At 33.2% G+C, this 18,594-nt stretch overlaps 3 protein-coding genes across 4 annotated transcripts; 2 read left to right on the top strand and 1 right to left on the bottom strand.

Annotated features, from left to right (window-relative positions):
• Positions 1 to 9: 9 nt before the first annotated feature.
• On the bottom strand, positions 10 to 3,290 carry LOC127794385 (coatomer subunit zeta-1). Its single transcript, XM_052325418.1, has 6 exons — positions 3,125 to 3,290; positions 2,077 to 2,236; positions 850 to 997; positions 675 to 752; positions 448 to 532; positions 10 to 284 (listed from the first exon to the last, which is right to left on the bottom strand). The coding sequence occupies exons 1-6, from the start codon at positions 3,125 to 3,127 to the stop codon at positions 225 to 227; spliced, it is 534 nt and encodes a 177-aa protein (XP_052181378.1). The 5' UTR covers positions 3,128 to 3,290; the 3' UTR covers positions 10 to 224.
• Positions 3,291 to 5,990: 2,700 nt separating this feature from the next.
• Positions 5,991 to 9,715, top strand: LOC127794384 (pterin-4-alpha-carbinolamine dehydratase 2, mitochondrial). 2 transcript variants are annotated; one of them, XM_052325416.1, is made up of 7 exons: positions 6,021 to 6,090; positions 6,190 to 6,230; positions 7,556 to 7,653; positions 7,965 to 8,050; positions 8,159 to 8,282; positions 8,828 to 8,896; positions 9,418 to 9,715. In XM_052325416.1, exons 1-7 carry the CDS (start codon positions 6,049 to 6,051, stop codon positions 9,504 to 9,506), a joined length of 549 nt encoding a protein of 182 aa, XP_052181376.1. In that variant the 5' UTR covers positions 6,021 to 6,048; the 3' UTR covers positions 9,507 to 9,715. The 2 variants fall into 2 exon arrangements, with proteins under 2 accessions (XP_052181377.1, XP_052181376.1); XM_052325417.1 differs by lacking the exon at positions 7,556 to 7,653 and having other exon boundaries at positions 5,991 to 6,090.
• Positions 9,716 to 14,382: 4,667 nt separating this feature from the next.
• Positions 14,383 to 16,191, top strand: LOC127795770 (WRKY transcription factor 28-like). The gene is made up of 3 exons (XM_052327661.1): positions 14,383 to 14,836; positions 15,322 to 15,468; positions 15,676 to 16,191. Exons 1-3 carry the CDS (start codon positions 14,436 to 14,438, stop codon positions 16,022 to 16,024), a joined length of 897 nt encoding a protein of 298 aa, XP_052183621.1. The 5' UTR covers positions 14,383 to 14,435; the 3' UTR covers positions 16,025 to 16,191.
• Positions 16,192 to 18,594: the final 2,403 nt, after the last annotated feature.

Genomic DNA, 18,594 nt, shown 5'->3' with positions numbered 1-18,594 from the left:
AGTTAAAAATTATGTGAAACCCTGCCATTCATTTTCTCCATTAATTACCACTATTTCTCATTCCAACTCCAAGTAAGCTTAAGCTGTAACAAAAGTTTAGAACAAAAAATGAAGCTTCTGGAAATGCATATGGCACCCCCACGTAAGGAAGCCCACTGAAGCAAAATCAATGCCTTATAACTAGTGCAACGGGGACAATAAGAGTAAGAGAATTCTGAGGCGTATCATTTGAGCAAGGATCTTGTAAGATGTTCCCGCGCCGTGGCCAGTGCTTGACTTATAGTCTGTCGAAACAAAATTCCCGAGTTAGAGAAACAACATAAAGATTATCTACTGTATAAGAATGGATTCTACTTGGCAGCAGCAGCAGTAGTTCCGCGTTTAATACAATTTTTCTTTTCTATGATTAAATTCCTCAGGGCGTAATAAGACGCAGAGATCAAATACCTGCTCAGATAGGGGTGCACCAGAATCAATGCTATTGCTTGCAACCTTCCCCGCAATTACATTTGCATCAGTTTCAAGAATAATTCTGCACAGAAATTTGCAGGACACTGAATGATGGCAAGGAAATAAAATTCCAAGACATAGAAGATGTAAGAAATTGAAGGATGAGATCAAGTTCTCAAAAGCCTCCTCCTTGTTGACATTGGCCCTATGAACTGAGGCATTACCCTCCATCAATAATTTCGTCAAGACACAGAAGAATAAGATCTAAGTTATCAAGAGCCTCCTTCTTGTCCACATTGCCCCTATATATAGACATGCCAAATTTATCAAAAAAATTTAGAGGCCAAAACATCTAAATTGCACCAAAGAGATGCAAAGAATAGCAAGATGCTAAGATACCTCAAGAGAAGACCAACTGCATCAAAAAAACCCTGAAGAACAGTGGCCAAGATAAGCTCATTTTCTTCTTCACCCCCGGTTACAAAGAAGTGAAGGTCTTGAGCGAACTTATAAACAACAATATTATTCTCAAACATTGCTATCTCCGCTGCAAATGAAATAGCAATACCATTAAAATGCAGGATCAAGTACACGCTGAAAGTTGCAACTTTATGAATGTTCTCAACCTTTAAGAATAAAACACCTTACTTGCCATACATTGTTGAATGCCATCCCCACACAAATACTAAAAAATAATCTCATAAACAACCAAGAAAACAAGCAAGAACAAGTCCAATTGGGAAAGTTCAATTTGATGACTACAAACAGATTAAAATTTTGTTTTGTTTCCATCAAAATGGCTGAATAGTTATTGTTCTCTTAGAATGTCTCGATACATTACTAAAAAAAAAAAAAAATCAAAAGTCCATCATTTCCAAAAAAAAAAAACATTCCAAAGAACATGAAAAACATTTTGAAATGTGCTGAAACAATAACTTGTTTCCATGATAGAGAGATAAAAATTCATGATAAGAATAGGAAAAAAAATCTTAAAATATGTACTAGAAAGTTTGACAAAATATAAAGTAGAGGAAAGATAAAAAAAAAAAAGAGAAATTGGAAATTCTTTATTCTCATTCTTGACAAGTAGACAACTTTTCTTCATAAATAAATGTTCTCATTAATTTTCATTTTCCCCTTATTTATCCTACTACAACTCATAATCTAGGTTTTTTGTAAACAGTATTCCAAAACTGTCAAGTACAACTTTTGACCTCAAGTCTAGAGTATTTACTATACTCATTGAAATTTATTCTTAAGAGTTGTTATTGAGGGAAAGAAAAGTACTTACCTAAACATTGAATATGATAGCATTTGCTTGCAGGTTATGTTCATATAGTTAGTGTTATCTTTATATATTTAATTGGAATTTTTTCATATCCAAAAATGGTGGTAACTGTGACTTTCATGCTGAATGATATATTACCTAAAATAATATTTAATTGTTCAATTATTAAGCTTATATAAACATCAATACAAATATCAGTTTCTGTTTCATATATTTTGACCTTTTCAATTCTTTTATTGTTTTCTTAAGTTATTGAAATGATATTTTGATCCTTGCTTGTAACCATTGAAATCATCACAAACAAGGAAATATCTCAGAAAGGGAATTAAAAAATATACCTTCTGTTCGAGCATTTGTCTTCTGTGTCTTTGTAAAGACGGTTTTCTCAAAAGTTTCCTTTGCACCATTTGTTGGCCAGTCATCTGAATAATACTTGACGGCTATGCGTTTTCCTTCTGAATCCAGAAGAAGAATGTTTCTCACTTTTGGGCATGACTCCTACAAACAAGGAGAACAAAATAGGTATCAGACTATAAATATTATACATAAAGAGAAAAACAGGGAAACCACCAACCATTTTCATAGTTCCTACCGGCCATCAGATCTTATATGAATGTGATGAACCCTAATACTTCTGAAGATAGCACACAGGCCCCCCTCAAAATTCAAACGTTACTCGAGTTCTTCTAAACTTTGCTTTAAAAGTCATCTCTTCAATAATGCCATAAATCATTGACTCATGTACAAAACTACTCCACACCATGTTTGCAGGTTGGCTGCACGGTTCACATCTCACTTAAAACCCACACATCTTTTTTTTTTTTTTTCACTCGGTAAATAAGATTTTACCACTCAAGACCAAGTGGAAGAGCAAGTGAGATTCAAGAGTCTCAAACTTGAGACCGCAGGCTAACCAATGCTATCACCTATCACTAGGCTACAATCCGGTGGTATTAAAAAAAAAAAATTCAAACATCAAGAAGGGCAACCAACAATCATGCTCTGAATAGGGAAAATTAACAATTTTGCAATCAACAAATTACCAATTCTTCAACAATCGATAGATCAGATCTGATTGTGATAAACAAAAAGGATCTAGGTCAGATAAAGCCGCTGAACAAACATAATCATAGCATATATTCAATCAATAACACCAGTAAACTCAAGTAAACCCTATAATTTGCGATTCTAGGTTCTCTAATAGACCAAGAAAAGGTTATAGCGTCCGAATGAACGTAATATCAACCAAAGGCAGCATGAGTAAACTAAAAAAAATAGTCATTGGACAACCAAGCTTTGAACTGAATTGTAGAGATTGCAGATACAAATTGAAAGTGAAGTGATGGAATCCGGAGAGATAAAGTGAAAATTCAGGAGATAACTTACCATTTCTCTTCGGTAATTTCAGAGAGATCCAAGGCAGTGCCGTTGAAGACTGTACGCAGATCGGTCCAACACAAAGAGAAACGGCGAGAAAGCAAGGGAAAATGCGAAGAAATAAAACCGAAACCGAACGACACGAGAGTACGGATGTTTCAATTAAATTACACTTCAACCCTAAACGCGATTTTTGTTCACCTTTTACCCAAAACTTTGAAAAATTTACCAAACATTTCCACAATAATTTAATCCCAAGTTTTAATGGTTAAGAAATGAAAAAAATTAGCCTCCATCTGTTTTGAAGTAAAATATGCTCCTAACTATTCAAATTCAAGTTTCACGAGTCTTATATTTGTTTTTAAATTACATCTCAATATATCTTTATTGTTAATTAAAATAGAATAAATTCACTAGAAATCCCTTAAAATTTGGTTATTTAGCTTGGATATTTTTAAAATTTAAAATTTATTTAACCTTTTTCAAAATGAACTACAATACTCTTTGAATTAAACACCCTTTTATTTGAATAAGTTATGGCTAGTTTTAAAAAATTGTGATTGATTGGGAGAATTTTAAAATTAAAAGGATGTTCGAGTTAAAATATCAATGTTTATGAGTGTAGGACGAATTTATCTATACAAATATTTTTAGATGAGAAAACATAAAAATAATTTTTTTTAAGTAAACAACATTTTACATCAAGATGTAGAAAAAGACTCGACAAATAAATTTAGTTAGATATTTTTTGTTTTGAACAAAAATTAAAAGTCAATTATTTAATAAAGAATCACACATATACTCAATGAATAAAAGGTAAATCACCCAAATTCTATATTTATTTAGTAATTTTTATTAGAGTACTATGCATGTGTAAAAAAAAAAATGTTAAATGAAAGTTTATTAGGTACCGTTTGATAGTAATTGTTTTAATTTTATTTTTTTAAATAAAATAAATTTTGGTGTAACGGTCAAATTAGTTTAGAAATAGGTTCGTGTTTGAAAATTATGAGTTCAAATCTTATTGTTTTAATTAATTTTATTTTTAAATTAATATATATATATATATAAATAACAGGGTTTTATTGTAATATAGACTTTTATTTATACATAAGATATAAACATTGATTTTATTTTAAATTTTTATTCTTTTGTATTAAAGTTTTAAAAGCTAAATTATTTTTATTGTATTTAAAAACTATTTAGTTAATGTAGAAAAGAATTAACAAAGTAGAAGATTAATATGTAAAGTCATTTGATTAAATTGGATCATTTTAGAAGCATATTCATATTTTAAGAAACTTTATAATTTAGAAATTTGTATTTACGTAATTTTTTCATTTTATTTTTTTCAACTCCTTTACTATTATTCATAATTTATCTTGGCAAGAGATAACACGTATAATGTTGATTAAAAAATTTATATTTTAAATAAAAATAAGATCTCTATTTTAGAGTATTATGTACTAAGTAGTATTACAATAAATTTAAATTATATTTTTAAAATATAATAATTAATTTATTTAATTGAAAACGTTAAACCATTTGAACTTATAAGAAATCAAATAAGTAGAGGGCGTGGAGAAATCTCCACGCAAACACAATAATACTTAAATCAAACATTAAAGACAATTAAAATTATATTAAAATAAGTATTAGAGACATATATTTTTTTAGAATGAATGTGCATATTTATAGAGAGGAATAAAGTAATCTTAATTAGTTTAGGTTTAAAATTCTTACAGATAGCGTCTATTTTGAATTTTTTTAATTTTATTATAATTATAATTGTTATAGATAATATCTATTTTGACTTTTCCATTGTTAGAATTATAATTCTTACAGATAACATCTATATTGACTTTTCCTAACCCTAGAATTAGAATTCTTATATATAACGTCTATTTTAACTTTTTCTAATTCTATTAGGATTATAATTCTTTCGGATAACATTTATCTCTTATAAATGAACTTTATTTTTTTGGAAAATTTTTTGAATATTAGAGTTATCCAGTTTACTCGTTGTATATAACCTCTGCATACGAAAAAATTATCACTTTTTAGCCAAAAAATTTATTTTGGGCTTTTGGAGTTTTTTAGTTTTTTAATGAGTTTTTGTCTATGACATATCAATTTTTAAAATTGTTGAAAATTTATCTAAATTTTTGTAAACAAATAAAAATACATTTGAAATATTATTTATTTATATTTTATAACAAAATAGCATTTTAAAATAATTACAAAATAATTTCTAAAAATAATTAAAAAAAAATTACATAAGCCAACTTATTTGGCCCAACAATTTAGCCCATTAAGACTAAGGGTAGCTCGTCACCTGGAATGACTTAACCATTTGATTAAGGGCCTAGAGTTTATTTCTAATATGGGCCAAGATGGCATGACCCGTTTTTTTAAAAAAAAAATAAAAATTTTAGACAAAAAACCCAGAAAGAAATATAGTGTTAGTTAAAAGAATTTATATTTTAAATTAATTAAGATAAACATGGATGTTCATCCTTAGTAAAATTCTTATTATATAGAATTTTATTATCAAAAAATAAGGAAAGAGAGATAACCATCTTTTAAAAAAATTAAAAGAAATAAACGTTAGTTACAATACTTGGCCAAATTTGCCCATTAATGTAGGATAGAAAGTATGCCACTCAATTATCTATTAATAATAATTATCCATAATTAGAGGCTAAATTACATAGGTATATTGCTTACATGTCATTGTATAATTGGTCCTAGCTATTGGATGGGAATATTTTGTGTGATCAGAAAATTAAGGCAAAATTTAATGGGCCGAAGCCTAGCCCAATGGCACAAGGGTAGCCTGGCCCAGCCCAACACAAGGCTGCGTTGTTGTGTCGATCTTTTATCTGCTGTAGAGACGTACAACGACGCGACGATCAAACCAAATCCGAATCCGAATGAGTCGGTGGCTTCAACTTCAAGCGCGCCTTCTTCCTCGGGTTCACTTATCTCTCTACGCTTCTTCCTCTCTGTATATTTATTTATTCATTCTTCATGTGTGTGTTCGTAAGCTGAATTTGCTGTTGTTATTTCTTTAGGTTTCGTTGGTGTCATTTCCCCAAACCGGACCTCATGGACGGTACTTCCCTTCCCTGCAATACCATTTAGGTTTTCCGAATTTTATATTGGTTTCAGTTTTTTATTGGTAGAAGTTTATACGTTTTCTGTTCATCAATCCGATTGTGCATTTGGATGCTTGTACGTGGCTTGGATTTTCAAGAATCGCTCGAGATTGTTGGTGATTCCGTTGAATTTTCACGTTTAGGGCTGTTTTGAATTTTGTGTTTTTTTATGTTCCTGCAAGATTGTATGGGTAAAGCTCTTGGTTTGTCAAGATAACAATGAAAAAGAAAAATTCAACATTCCTTTCTAATGGGCGGTGTCGGTTTGAGGTTCGCATGATTAATTTCGAACACTAAATGCTAGATTGATTTTTTGTCTGTAACTAAGTGTACCGAGACAGGTTTTTATGCGAGTATTGAGCGTCAACTAGTTTGTTTGCTAGTTGTTTCTTAATCTAAATATCAGTGGCGGTAAAGGGTCTCGACTTTTTCTCCACTGAAGTGGATTCTATAACGTTTTCTCCTCGTCCTTGATATTTAAGGAAGCTGTGTCACTGATTACGTTGTGATATAATTTAGTTATTGTTATCAGGAGTATGAACTTGTGACATGGCACATCAAGTTACTATTCAAATAATTTAATTTCCTCTTCCACCCCCAACCAGGGGCGTGGTGGGGGAGGGGATCATGGACTTCTTCATGCGCTTGTCAATGTTACAATCATAATTTTGTTTCAATAGAAGGCTAGATTTTCTCCGTTGATTTATTTGTCACAACTCTTGTGAATTTGTTCCATCAATCTTTTGTACTGTAACAGTTTCTTGAGATTCACAATTGCAAGCCTTCTGTATTAGAAAGGGACCGTAAAATATCATATTGAATTTGGAAAACATAAGATCAATGCACGCTTTTAAATCATTTAGTACAATGATGAAAATAATTTTGATTTATGTTGAAAATATTTCATGATTGTTGCAATTAATCAAATAATTTAAATTTTTGTAAGCACCTTTAATTGGTTGATATGACAGCGCAATGGTTCAGTAGTCATGCAGATGTCTAATTCTAAACACGGCCCGCATGTGATGGGCTCAACTGTCCATGCCATTATATCTGTCCGAGGGAGTATGAATTTGCTCTTGGGATATCCATTTCAGTGGCATGAAAAAATAAAAAGGAAAGAATATTCATTTTATTGTAATAATTGACATTTTGTGCTTTAGGTGTCCCTGAGCTTGTCTGTATTGTTCCCCGTCATAATAAGGTCCCATAATGTACTTTTCTACATCCAACTTTTGTAGAATGATTTTATTCTGTGAGGAAATTTTGCATTTACATACAGCTCAAGTACTTATGTAACTGAGATACTACGGGACCATGTGGAAGTGCCATCAAATAAGAATACCCCTAATGGGTTTAGAACATTTTGTAGTGGCAAAGGTGCGTGTAAATCTCAAACTAGTCATTTTGATAACCTGTGCTATAGCAGGCATTTCTTTTGCTTCCATTGATATGATACAAGAACTTATGCTCCTGCTTTCCTTGTTAATGTGTTCATTTTAAATGTTTGAAATTTCTTTCTAATTTTTCTGTTTCTAGAAGGTAGTTACTGCCTACCTAAATCCATGCATGATCTCCGCTTGAACTTAATGCAAGACATGGTATTAGGACATGAAAAGTGCAATTTTGATAGCATGGTTGCCCAAAATTGCTCCTTCCTATTTCCAGTAATGATTTGATAGCCATGACAGATCTAACAGTGAAGAAATGTGTGCCATGCAACATGGAGGATTTGAGGCCCATGACTGAACAAGCAGCCAAGCAACTGATCAGAAAGGTCCCTGATCACATCTGATTTAGGGATTTATTTGCTTTTGTCTTAAGTGCATTTGTCAAGTTGTTATGTCTTAGTTACTCATAAAGATTACAAATCTGGTGTGTTTAGGTTCCTGAATGGGACTTGGTAAATGAAGGTGGTAAACTGAGGCTGAGTAGGTCATGGAAAGTCAAGACTTTCTTGAAAGGTTTGGATTTCTTTCAGGCTATTGGTAATCTTGCGGAAGCAGAAGGTATCTCTTTGTTATCCTTTTACAACTCAGTTACCAGCCTGGCACTTATTTTAAGAACTTAGCATGCAGTCTTGTATTTGTTTTCACTCCTGTTTACTTACATTTGGAAGAGTAAAGGCATCATCTGTAATTACGGATGTGAATTAGTAGTCTAGTGAACATACTAATGTACTGTTTATTTTGTTCCATTCTGACAAAATACGATGTTATTATTTAACAATGTATAGAAATTATATAGAATTGGAAGTTAAGGCAAAAATTTAGAAATTTCTGTTTATCTAATTGAATCGTGAAATCTTTTGTTAGTAGCAAGGTTATTTTTCTTCAAATATTGTTAAAGTCAGAGGAGACGTAGTGTCCAATTTGGTTACACACGGTTGAAACCCGTATCCCTTGCCCTTATCAGAACACATGCTTAAGGGGGAATAGGAGAAGTCTATATGATATTGAATAGTCTCCTGCGTCCTCACAAAAGTAGTTTTTATGTATATATATGTTTTGGTTAAGTAGTTTGCATTTATTAAATAATCATATGCTTGTTGCAGGTCATCATCCAGATTTTCATCTTGTTCGGTGGAATAATGTGAAGATTGAGATATGGACCCATTCTGTTGGTAAGTATCTTCTTTCTTTTATTCAAACATAGCTTTTCAATTCGTTGATTTTCTTCACTGAGCATATTTTTCATAAAAGGAGAAATAATTTTTGTCCATGCTCGACAAAATCATAGTGTCATGAGGTAAAGTGTAAACTTCTTCTCCATTTAAGCAGGCGGCTGCTTGTAATTGTTGGATTGTGGTGGGTTTAGGCCACTGGTCTTGTTGGTTAAGGGTTCAACGTGGCTACAGAGAAGCTGTAGGCTATGGGTGTATGTATTACAAGTCTTCGGTAATATAAAAGGTGCAGACCTTATCATTTATGCATCTTATAAACGACGGCTTGTGTGTTTCATGCTTTATGACATCTTGGTTGGACTACCTGAGTTGAGTTGAGATGTTTGTTCAGCCACAACGTGAGCTCCATCAGTTTGCAGTTTTAATACGAAAAGAGCAAGCATTTAGGAAGTCAAAAAGTGTTATATAACATATATACATACACCTGTTTAAATTTGATGATCCAACTGTTATTGCTGCAGGTGGACTTACTGAGAATGATTTCATACTTGCTGCTAAGATTGATCAGCTTGACCTGCACGACCTTCTGAGCAGGAAGGCTTCTCATTGATCCGCATCGCCAAAAAAAAGAAGAAAAGAAAAATGCCCCCTAGTCCCTTTAATGCTTGGAATTTCTGTTAATAAGTTGTGGATTTTGATATTTCAGACTTGTCCTGGAGGCTTTAATCCATGACTTTGGGCGTCATGGATGGATCTTGTTCTTGTTTGAGGAAGAATTCGTGAATTGCATTTGCGTGCTTTAATTCAAGGGTTTCATGATATTGTTATGTTTTATAATTTAGATTTCTTTGGGTCTTTTCCGGTATGCAAGTGGTTGTTTTGTTGTGGCTGGCTGGCTGGCTGGCTGGCTGGCTGTGGGTCAAGATCCCCACTCAACTGAAGTCAGTCCCAAGAACTTGAGGCACGTCCGGGTTCATTTTACCTTTGCTGTTCATTTCTTGTTAAGTTAGCCGCCGCTCTTGTCAACTCAAATAATTGGTGATCCAGAACCCACACACTTCCCATGTTAAGGGTTAATTAATAAAACATAGAAGATACAATTTTGTACCAACCATTTGTAATTATTGCATATTTAAGGGTTAATTAGTAGAAAAATGCCAACCGGGACACTCTTTTTTTTAATATGTTGGTTAATTATTAAAAATTTATCAGATTTTCGTCAATGCATCAGTTCTTTACCAAAATTGAAAATTTATTAATTTTATATTTAAAATGGCAATGCCACATGCCCTCCATTAAACGTGTACGTACAGAAGAAGCTTGGGAAGAAAATCGTTGTGGTCAATGTCAAATTGTCAACCAACCTGGCGTGGCGTTGGCTGACTGCGTTATGATGATTCATCATGGGATCGGTGGTGGGGTCCCGTTCTGGTACTACGGACACTACGGTAGGCCCGTGCCCACGGTTTTCCCCGGCGGCTGCGCTACATTGTCGGTGACACGTGAAACCCACCCTGTTTTTTGCCAAAACTTCGAGACGCTACTCAAGCTGTCTCCGACATAGCCAATTTTTTCTCGTTGCGTCAAAATTTTAACAAGGGGATGGAAGAAACTAGTCCTACGCAGTTTGTCAATTTCGAATTCTCTTTTGTCATTTAAATAGTGAAGACTAAATTTCTCATCCTTTTTTAGTTATATTGTCATCCACCACAGCTCGCGCCATCTATTTCCACAACGATTAATGTCAGAAACATTGTCATTGCCCTGATCACTGCAGTTGTAATTCACTATTGAAACATGAAGCCTTATCGAAGAAGATGAAAAGGACAAAGCATGTTATAGTTGATTTATCGTCGGGTTCGAAGACAGCCATCGAAGGTAGTCGAATACAATAAAAAATGAGTAATGCTATTTGACCCATCACAATGCCATCCGAAGTGCCACCCAATAGAAAATTATAAATTTAGTCACTATTATAATTACAGATATACTCTCAATATATATATATCCTTAACTCATGTTTCTCTCTCTCTCACACTCTCTCTTGTTTCCTTTCTATTCATACTTCTTTCCCTCATTTCTCCTTCTTTCTCTCTCTCCTTATGCGACTGAGCTTCCCTCATTGTAGCAACTTTGACCATCTCTCTTTCTCTTTCCCATAGCGCGTATATATTGGCCTCGATCTAGAAGGAGGCAAGTCTTTTAAACGTATTTGGGTTTGGTTGAATCTTTAAGCTTAGATCTACGGAAGTTTTCGCAGTTGGATCTTGTTGATTTTTGAATATGTTGGTCGATGAGGATATGGGTGTCGGGTGGTTGTCTCTGATCGACGGAAACCATCGGCCACAGTGGTCGGTGGTGACTGGCAATGCGTATATACGCGTTATGGATTTGGCCAAAACTTTAAAGTAGATCTACAGAGATTTGGCCGTTGGATCTTGTTGGTTTTTGGGTATGTTGGTCGATGGGGATAAGGGTGTCGGGTGGTTGCCTCTAATCGGTAGAAACCACAGCCACTAATGTTGCCAGTGACCACCGCTAGCTGAAGCTTTCAACGATTAGAACTTACCATTAGAAACACCAAATTAAGAGAGTTAACATACAAAAAAAGGGACAGATTTAACGATTAGATTTAGTAAATCTAATTTTTAATTTTCGGTCAAACTTAAAAAAGCACTGCCAACCACCATCGACCACTGTAGCCGTTGGTTTCTGGCGATCAGAGGCAACCACCCGACACTTCTATCCCTATTGACCAACATACCCAAAAATTAACAAGATCCAACAGCGAAAATTTTGTAGATCTAAGCTTAAAGATTCGACGAAACCCAATAACGCATATATATCTTTGTTGATAAAACTAAAGACTTACCTCCTTGTAGATCGAGGTTGGAACGAGCTTAAGGGACGCCGAAGATGCTGTTGCATGAGGTTGAGGAGAGAGAGATGGTCGGAACAAGAGGGAGGAACGAGCCTATTCTAAGGGGAGCATGAGAGAGTGAGAGAGAGAAAATGCTAGAATGAGAGGAAGAAAGGTCACGCAGACAAAGAGAGAGAGAAAGGAATTTGAAATTTGAAAATTTGCTATTCTATCTTAATTTAAAATATCACGATTACTCTTGAGTGGCATTTCGGATGGCATTGTGATGGGTAGAATAGCATTACTCATAAAAAATAAGAGGTCCACAGTTAAAGAAGACAAATAGTCAAAAGTGTGGTTCAATTTTATTAATAAATAAATAAAATAAAAATAAATAAAAAGTAGAATAAAGAGTGTAATTGAATTAAGCATAATTTTTAAGATAAAAAAATAAAAAATAATTATTTGTAATATAATAGAGAGTAAATAGAATGTGTGTTTTTAAAAATTTTAATCTCCCCATACTTTTATTAATTAATAATAAATAGAGAGTAATAGAGAACAAAATATATTGGTGATTTTAAAATTTTTAATCTCAACAATTTTTATTAATTAATAATAAATAAAATGTGTGTTTTAAAATATTTTATTAATAAATAAAATTGTCAAACATAAAGTGAACAAATGCACCTAACTTCACCCTTTGTGCCTTTTAAATATGGGATGCTTAATTTATTTTTATTTATAGCAAAAAAATATGTTATAATTTTTTTTTTATATTAGCTAAAATACTGTTTAAAAGTTGCTTAAAATATTTCTATTTATTTTATTTAAAACGGATTTAGGAAAAAATGTAAAAATTATGTCATTAACATATCATTTTATCTTCTAATTTTATTTTTTTTCTCCATACAAATTATGCATAAATATTGCATATTTCACAAAAGGAATATTATACAGAAGTTAAAGAGTAAAATGGTCCCATCAATAAGCACGACAAATTTTAGAACCTAACCATTTGGTCTTGAGTGGAAAAGTTTACGTCCGCATAATAAGTACAGGACGAGGTTTTACACCTTATTCGATTTGACTTTTAAACCGAATAACATTCCTCAAAATTCTATATTTGAACTAATTAGAATACGACACATTAAAGTCTTATTTTTTCAAATATATCGATCTTTTAACTCTTTTAACACAAATTACACCATGTGATATCGAGGAGATTTATGATTTTTTTAATTTTTTCTAATGAAAATGTGATACATAATTGATGATATTATTATTAATTATGACTTATAATATTATTATTAATTAAAATATTTTTTTATATTAAAAACTATATAAAACTTATTTAGTTTTAAAAAAAATATTTTTTACGGTTAAACAAATTAAATTTTTTATAAAGAATTAAAAATTATTTTCTACAATTAAATAACTGTATATGGGCTATAGAAGACACATTTTTGGGTGACCAGTCTCTCGAATTAGAGAATAAATTACCATTTTAACGAGTAAAGATGAACATTTTTTAACAGTGGTAATGAACTATTAAAAAGTAAAATATACTCATAAATTCATAATTACTGGCTGCAGGTGAGACTAACCACCCGGTAGCCTTAATGAAAAGGCTGATATTATTCTTAAAGGTAATCTTATTAGTTATGATTAATATAAACTTATCAATTATATCACATCTTCTCATTAAAGAAAGTTAAAGAGATTGGCCCTGTTTGTTGCAGCGTAAAAGTTACAACTTCTAGTTTCTAGTTTCAAAAAAGTTAGGATGTAGTGTTTATTTTATCTTATAGAATTCTAACTTATAACTTCTACTAGCTTTTAGAAGGGGTAGAAGCTGGCTTTTTCAAAGTTGGGGTATCCGAACTTTTACAACTTCTGCTTAAATAATTACATTTTTATGACAATTTTACCCTTATTTTTAGCAAAAAATTACTCTCTTGTCTACGTAATCATGGGTTTTTCTTTTCCACCGCCATTTCCATTTTCAAATTTCTTCATCTCTCTCGTCATCTTCCTTTCTCTCTTTACTTTAATTAATTTTTTTATAACACTTAAAACTTATACATATACACTAATTAATTTTTAAATTATCATTCTATAACTACTAAGGGTATTATGGATAATTATACAAAAATAAGTTATTTTACAATTTATGGTATCAAACACCACAACTACTTAACTACAACTTCTAAGGAGTTGCAGCAAACAGCTTCACAACTTATTCTAAGTTTTAGAAGCTATAATCTAAGAAGGTATAAGTTATAATTTCTTTAATTAAGTTACAACAAACGGACCATTATGTGTTACTATTTTCTCTACCTAACATATCAACTTATAAAAATAAGATACATAATTAATAACATCCTAATAATTCATGACTTCAAACACTATTTTTAGTCAGACTGGTCAAGAGCGTCGCTTCATCCTTTTTTTCACATGTTTCATGACAGAAGACACAATTAATTAATTCATTAGTCCGTTCCCACTCTAACAGTGGAAGGAGCATCTTCGAACATGTAATTAGCTCTCTCTCTCTATATGTATTTATATAGGGTCATCTCCTTGCCTGTGACCTACGGTGCAGAGTATCCTCTTCTTCTTCATCACCATCTTCATCTACACCTGCATCTACGTACATCTTCATCTTCATCTCCTTCCATGTCTGCTGAACGTGAAAACGTCAATTACTACCATGAAACAGTACAATTAAGGGATGATTATAAATATGGAACCAATAGTACTGCAACCGGTTTCTCATTCTTTGGCACCGGTTCTGATTCTATCTACATTAATCCCAAGTTTTGCTCCATAGCCAATTCTTCTGCGGCTTCTCATGAACCGCAATGCTTTCATCCTTCGTCTGCGTGCTTGAGCTTCGACCAGGTTTCGCGTGGAGGCTTTTCTGGGTTTTTCCCGCCTCCATCTCCAGAAGCATTTTCTCCATTTAAAGACGAGCAAACGCCAGCTATTCTAGGCGGCGAAGATAATAAGAACAGTACTGGGATAGAGCGGGTTCAGCACAAGGAATTAGAAGACGGAGGACAGAGCTTCAAGAAACTGTAAGAACAGTACATGATGATTTTTTTTTTTTTTTTTCTTTTCCTTTTTTTGATAAGTATATATTAGTCGAACTTTAGAGTTCAAGTTGATTAAGGCCACCACCTATAATTAGCTTGCAACCTTGATGGTTGTGTTCTTTATGTCATGAAATTGGCCAAATACAGTTTTATTCCTGTAAAATTTTTATTATTTTAAGTTAATTGTATTTATGAACTTTGTATTGTTTCAATTATATCATTAAATTATTTAATTTTGAGTCAATTACAAATTTAAATAAATTTATTGAGACCAATGAATTCAGAAATGTAATTAAAATAACAACAAATTTAAGGATGTAATTGACTCGAAATTACAAATTTAAGGGTGTTTTTAAAATAATAAAAAAATAAATATTTAAATAAAAAAAACAACAACTACAAGAGTTAAAATATATATTTTGCTTAGGAAATTTCTGATGCATACATGTATATACTTATATTAACAGGAGCAAATCATTAAAGAAGAACGGAGAGGCACGGCAAAGAGAAGTGAGGTTCTCTTTCATGACAAGGAGCCGAGTGGATCTTCTAGAAGATGGATATAGGTGGAGAAAATATGGACAGAAGGCTGTGAAGAACAGCCATTTTCCAAGGTCTCTCTAGTTAATAATACCCTCTCATCATATATAATATATGTGATAACAAGTGTCTTTAGAGTATTTATTTATTAATAAAATGTACTGAATACCCGCCCTATCTAATAAATTCCTATAAGCTCTCCAATTTAAAGCTGCTATGATTCAAACTCTTCTTTATAAGTGTCTCTCTGTATTCAAAGATTAATTGGCTGTGGATTGCAGAAGCTACTATCGGTGCACCGCTGAGAAGTGCAATGTGAAGAAGCACGTAGAGAGATCATTGCAGGATCCATCAATTGTGATCACAACGTACCAAGGCCGGCATAGCCATCCGGCACTACCGACATTCAGAGGAAACGCCACAGGCAGGTTGCCGCCGGCTTCTATGGTGGCACCACCCCCGCTAGCGCATGGGCCAAGCGCAAGCTGCTGGTTCCGTGAACGTGAAGACAAAGTTCAAATGGCTCCCGTATGGTACGACCATGGTGGCATGATCAGCTCCCCCTCCCTCGCTAGCGGCCACAAAAATATTATTTTATTTCCAGTCGAAGAAGAAAACATCAAAATTTGATTTTTTTTTTCCCATAATTTCAATCGTAATAAATATAAAATATAACTATAATTATTTTTTTTTATGTTAGGTATAAAGTGTAATGACTCGGTATTCTGGTAATTTTTATGATTTATTGGAGATTTGTGGATTCTAGGAGTTTAATGGAAAACATCAAATTTATTGTATTTTTGATTGAGAAATTGATTGAAAAGTTTGTGAAATTTTCAACATCTAAATTATCATTAAGTGTTTAAGATAAATAAAATATTATAATAATAATCAGTGTGCAGTAACTAATATATATAAATATATAAAGTAAAATAATAAGATAGTAAAGTAAGGGATGTGAAGGGAATTCTAAAGTAAGATTGCCCTGCGGTACGCGTATATATACAGGATGACATATTATATTAATAGCATAAATTAATTTAAGTTGGTAAATATTTTATTTATTATTATGCCAATATCATATATTATGTTTATATATATATGTACATGTATATTAAGTAGGAAGATAAGATTGATGGAAAAGTTAAAGGAAAAATAGGAGTTTTTAAATTATTAAGTAGAATATGTGAAAATTTTTGGAAGTAAAATGAATTAGAGGTGGTATTGGGTGAGGCTATGAGACAAGTTAAGTTGATGGATTGATAGGCTATTGACAAGAGAAAAATGTTATTTGTACAAATAATTAGATTATTGATATGATGATCGAATGTGTCAAATAACAAAAATACTCTCACCTAATTTATAAATTCAACACCTCTATTCTTGGTCGCCTCTTATCTCCTCTGCCATGGCTAGCCGCCTTTAGCAAGTTTCGTCCTGCCTTGCCTCACCTTATGGCCTTCGCCTTGTCGATCGTCGATGCATCATCTCGTTACCCTGTTGCAGCGCCTTGCACAACCGTCGTTGCATTTTGTTGTCGCACCACTATAATGTCTCGTGCGATCGCTAGGGGTGTGCAATTGGTTATAATCGAACTAAATCAACCGAAAATCATGAACCGAACCATATGTAATAATCAAACTGAACTGATCGACTAACCATAACAAATCGAACTAATCAAAACCAAACTAACTGACACCTAAACTGTGATAATCGAACCAAACTGAAAATCGAACTGAAACATAAAATAACCAAGAGACTGAACATTATTTCGACCTTGCTATTGCCGCCGACCACCTAGTTGGTTGGTGATTCAAATGATCGGAATCAATCATCAAATTCCCCCAACCACACGGTAACCCACATACCAAAAAATCTAAAGCATCTAATAGTTAGATTTTAGTAAATCTAGGTTTCAATGTAAAATAGAAGTGGTCGAAAAACTTACCAAAGAGGCCATCGGTGTTGTCTTCGTCTTCTTCTCTGGCCTTGGTCTTTGTCTCTAGCTTTCGTCTTCGTCTTCGCCATTGGTGCATGATGGTAGAGGGAGAGAGAATGGATGAAAAGATGAAGAGATGACTAGCATCGTCAGAAGGGACGAAGAGAGAGTCAGAAGACAGAGATCGCATTATCGGTGACGGCGAGGGATAGAGATTGGAGAAGGCTATCGACGAGGGATGGAGATTGGATAAGGCTATCGCCTATCGGGATTCGAGTGCTGTGTGGGGGGGTGCATAGTTTGGGTGTCGTACTCCCGTGGTAGGGCTTGTTCGGTGGGGGGAGGATTTATGGCTACATGGTTCGATTTGGATTTTTAGTTATTTATATCAAAATAATTGAACCTGTAATGATCCGTTAGTGAGTCTAGAAGTTTATTAATATTTTAATTATGGAAAATATTTTTATGTGTATGAAATGATATGTATTAATGAGATGGGCCAATTAAAATAAGTGGGTTTGGGCCAAGTGTTTAAGGCCAATAAAAGTAATGGGTTTAGAGGAAACCCATGGCCTAAAATGAATTGGCCTTTTGATTGGGTTGGGCCATTAACAAAGTGGGCATTGGCATTATATTGTGTGTGTGTGTGTAAAATTTGTGAATATAGAAGAAGGGATAATAAAATGAGAAAAATATGGTAATTAATGTCAAAAGGGCTTAAGGATTTGTTGAGGCCTTTTGAATTGGGCTAATGAAATGGGCTTGGGCCCATGTGTTTTTATGAAGTGGAATGAAATAAATGGAAAAGGAAATGAATAAAGCCAAAAGTCAAAAATGGGCTTGCCTTTTGATTTAAGAAGAAGGTAAAATGGTAATTGGCATAATGGGTTTGATAAAGAAAAGAGAAAAGAAATGGAAATGTTGCAAAATGCCCAAATGACCCTTGATATTTTGTGTGGTGTGTGTTATGGGGAGGGGCAAAATGGGAAATGTGGTGAGGGTAGATGGAGTTGGCGTGAAGGCCACTCCTCTCCCATCCCTCTTCCATTCTCTTCTTCTCATTTTCTCTTTCTTGGGTTCTCTCGGGTTTCCTCATCATCTTCATCTTCTTGGTTTCTCTTTTCTCTTCCATTAACTATGGTGGAATCAAGCTTAAGGTTGGGAGATTTTAGATTTAACGCTTTGGAGTGCTTTTTTTTCCCTTGGTTTTAATCAAAAAGACAAGCATCCCTCTTCTCTCATTCTATCTTTTAATGCATGG

Source organism: Diospyros lotus, chromosome 2 (assembly GCF_014633365.1).
Source record: "Diospyros lotus cultivar Yz01 chromosome 2, ASM1463336v1, whole genome shotgun sequence".
NCBI classification, from domain to species: domain Eukaryota; kingdom Viridiplantae; phylum Streptophyta; class Magnoliopsida; order Ericales; family Ebenaceae; genus Diospyros; species Diospyros lotus.
This window is presented reverse-complemented; position numbering and strand designations above follow the sequence as displayed.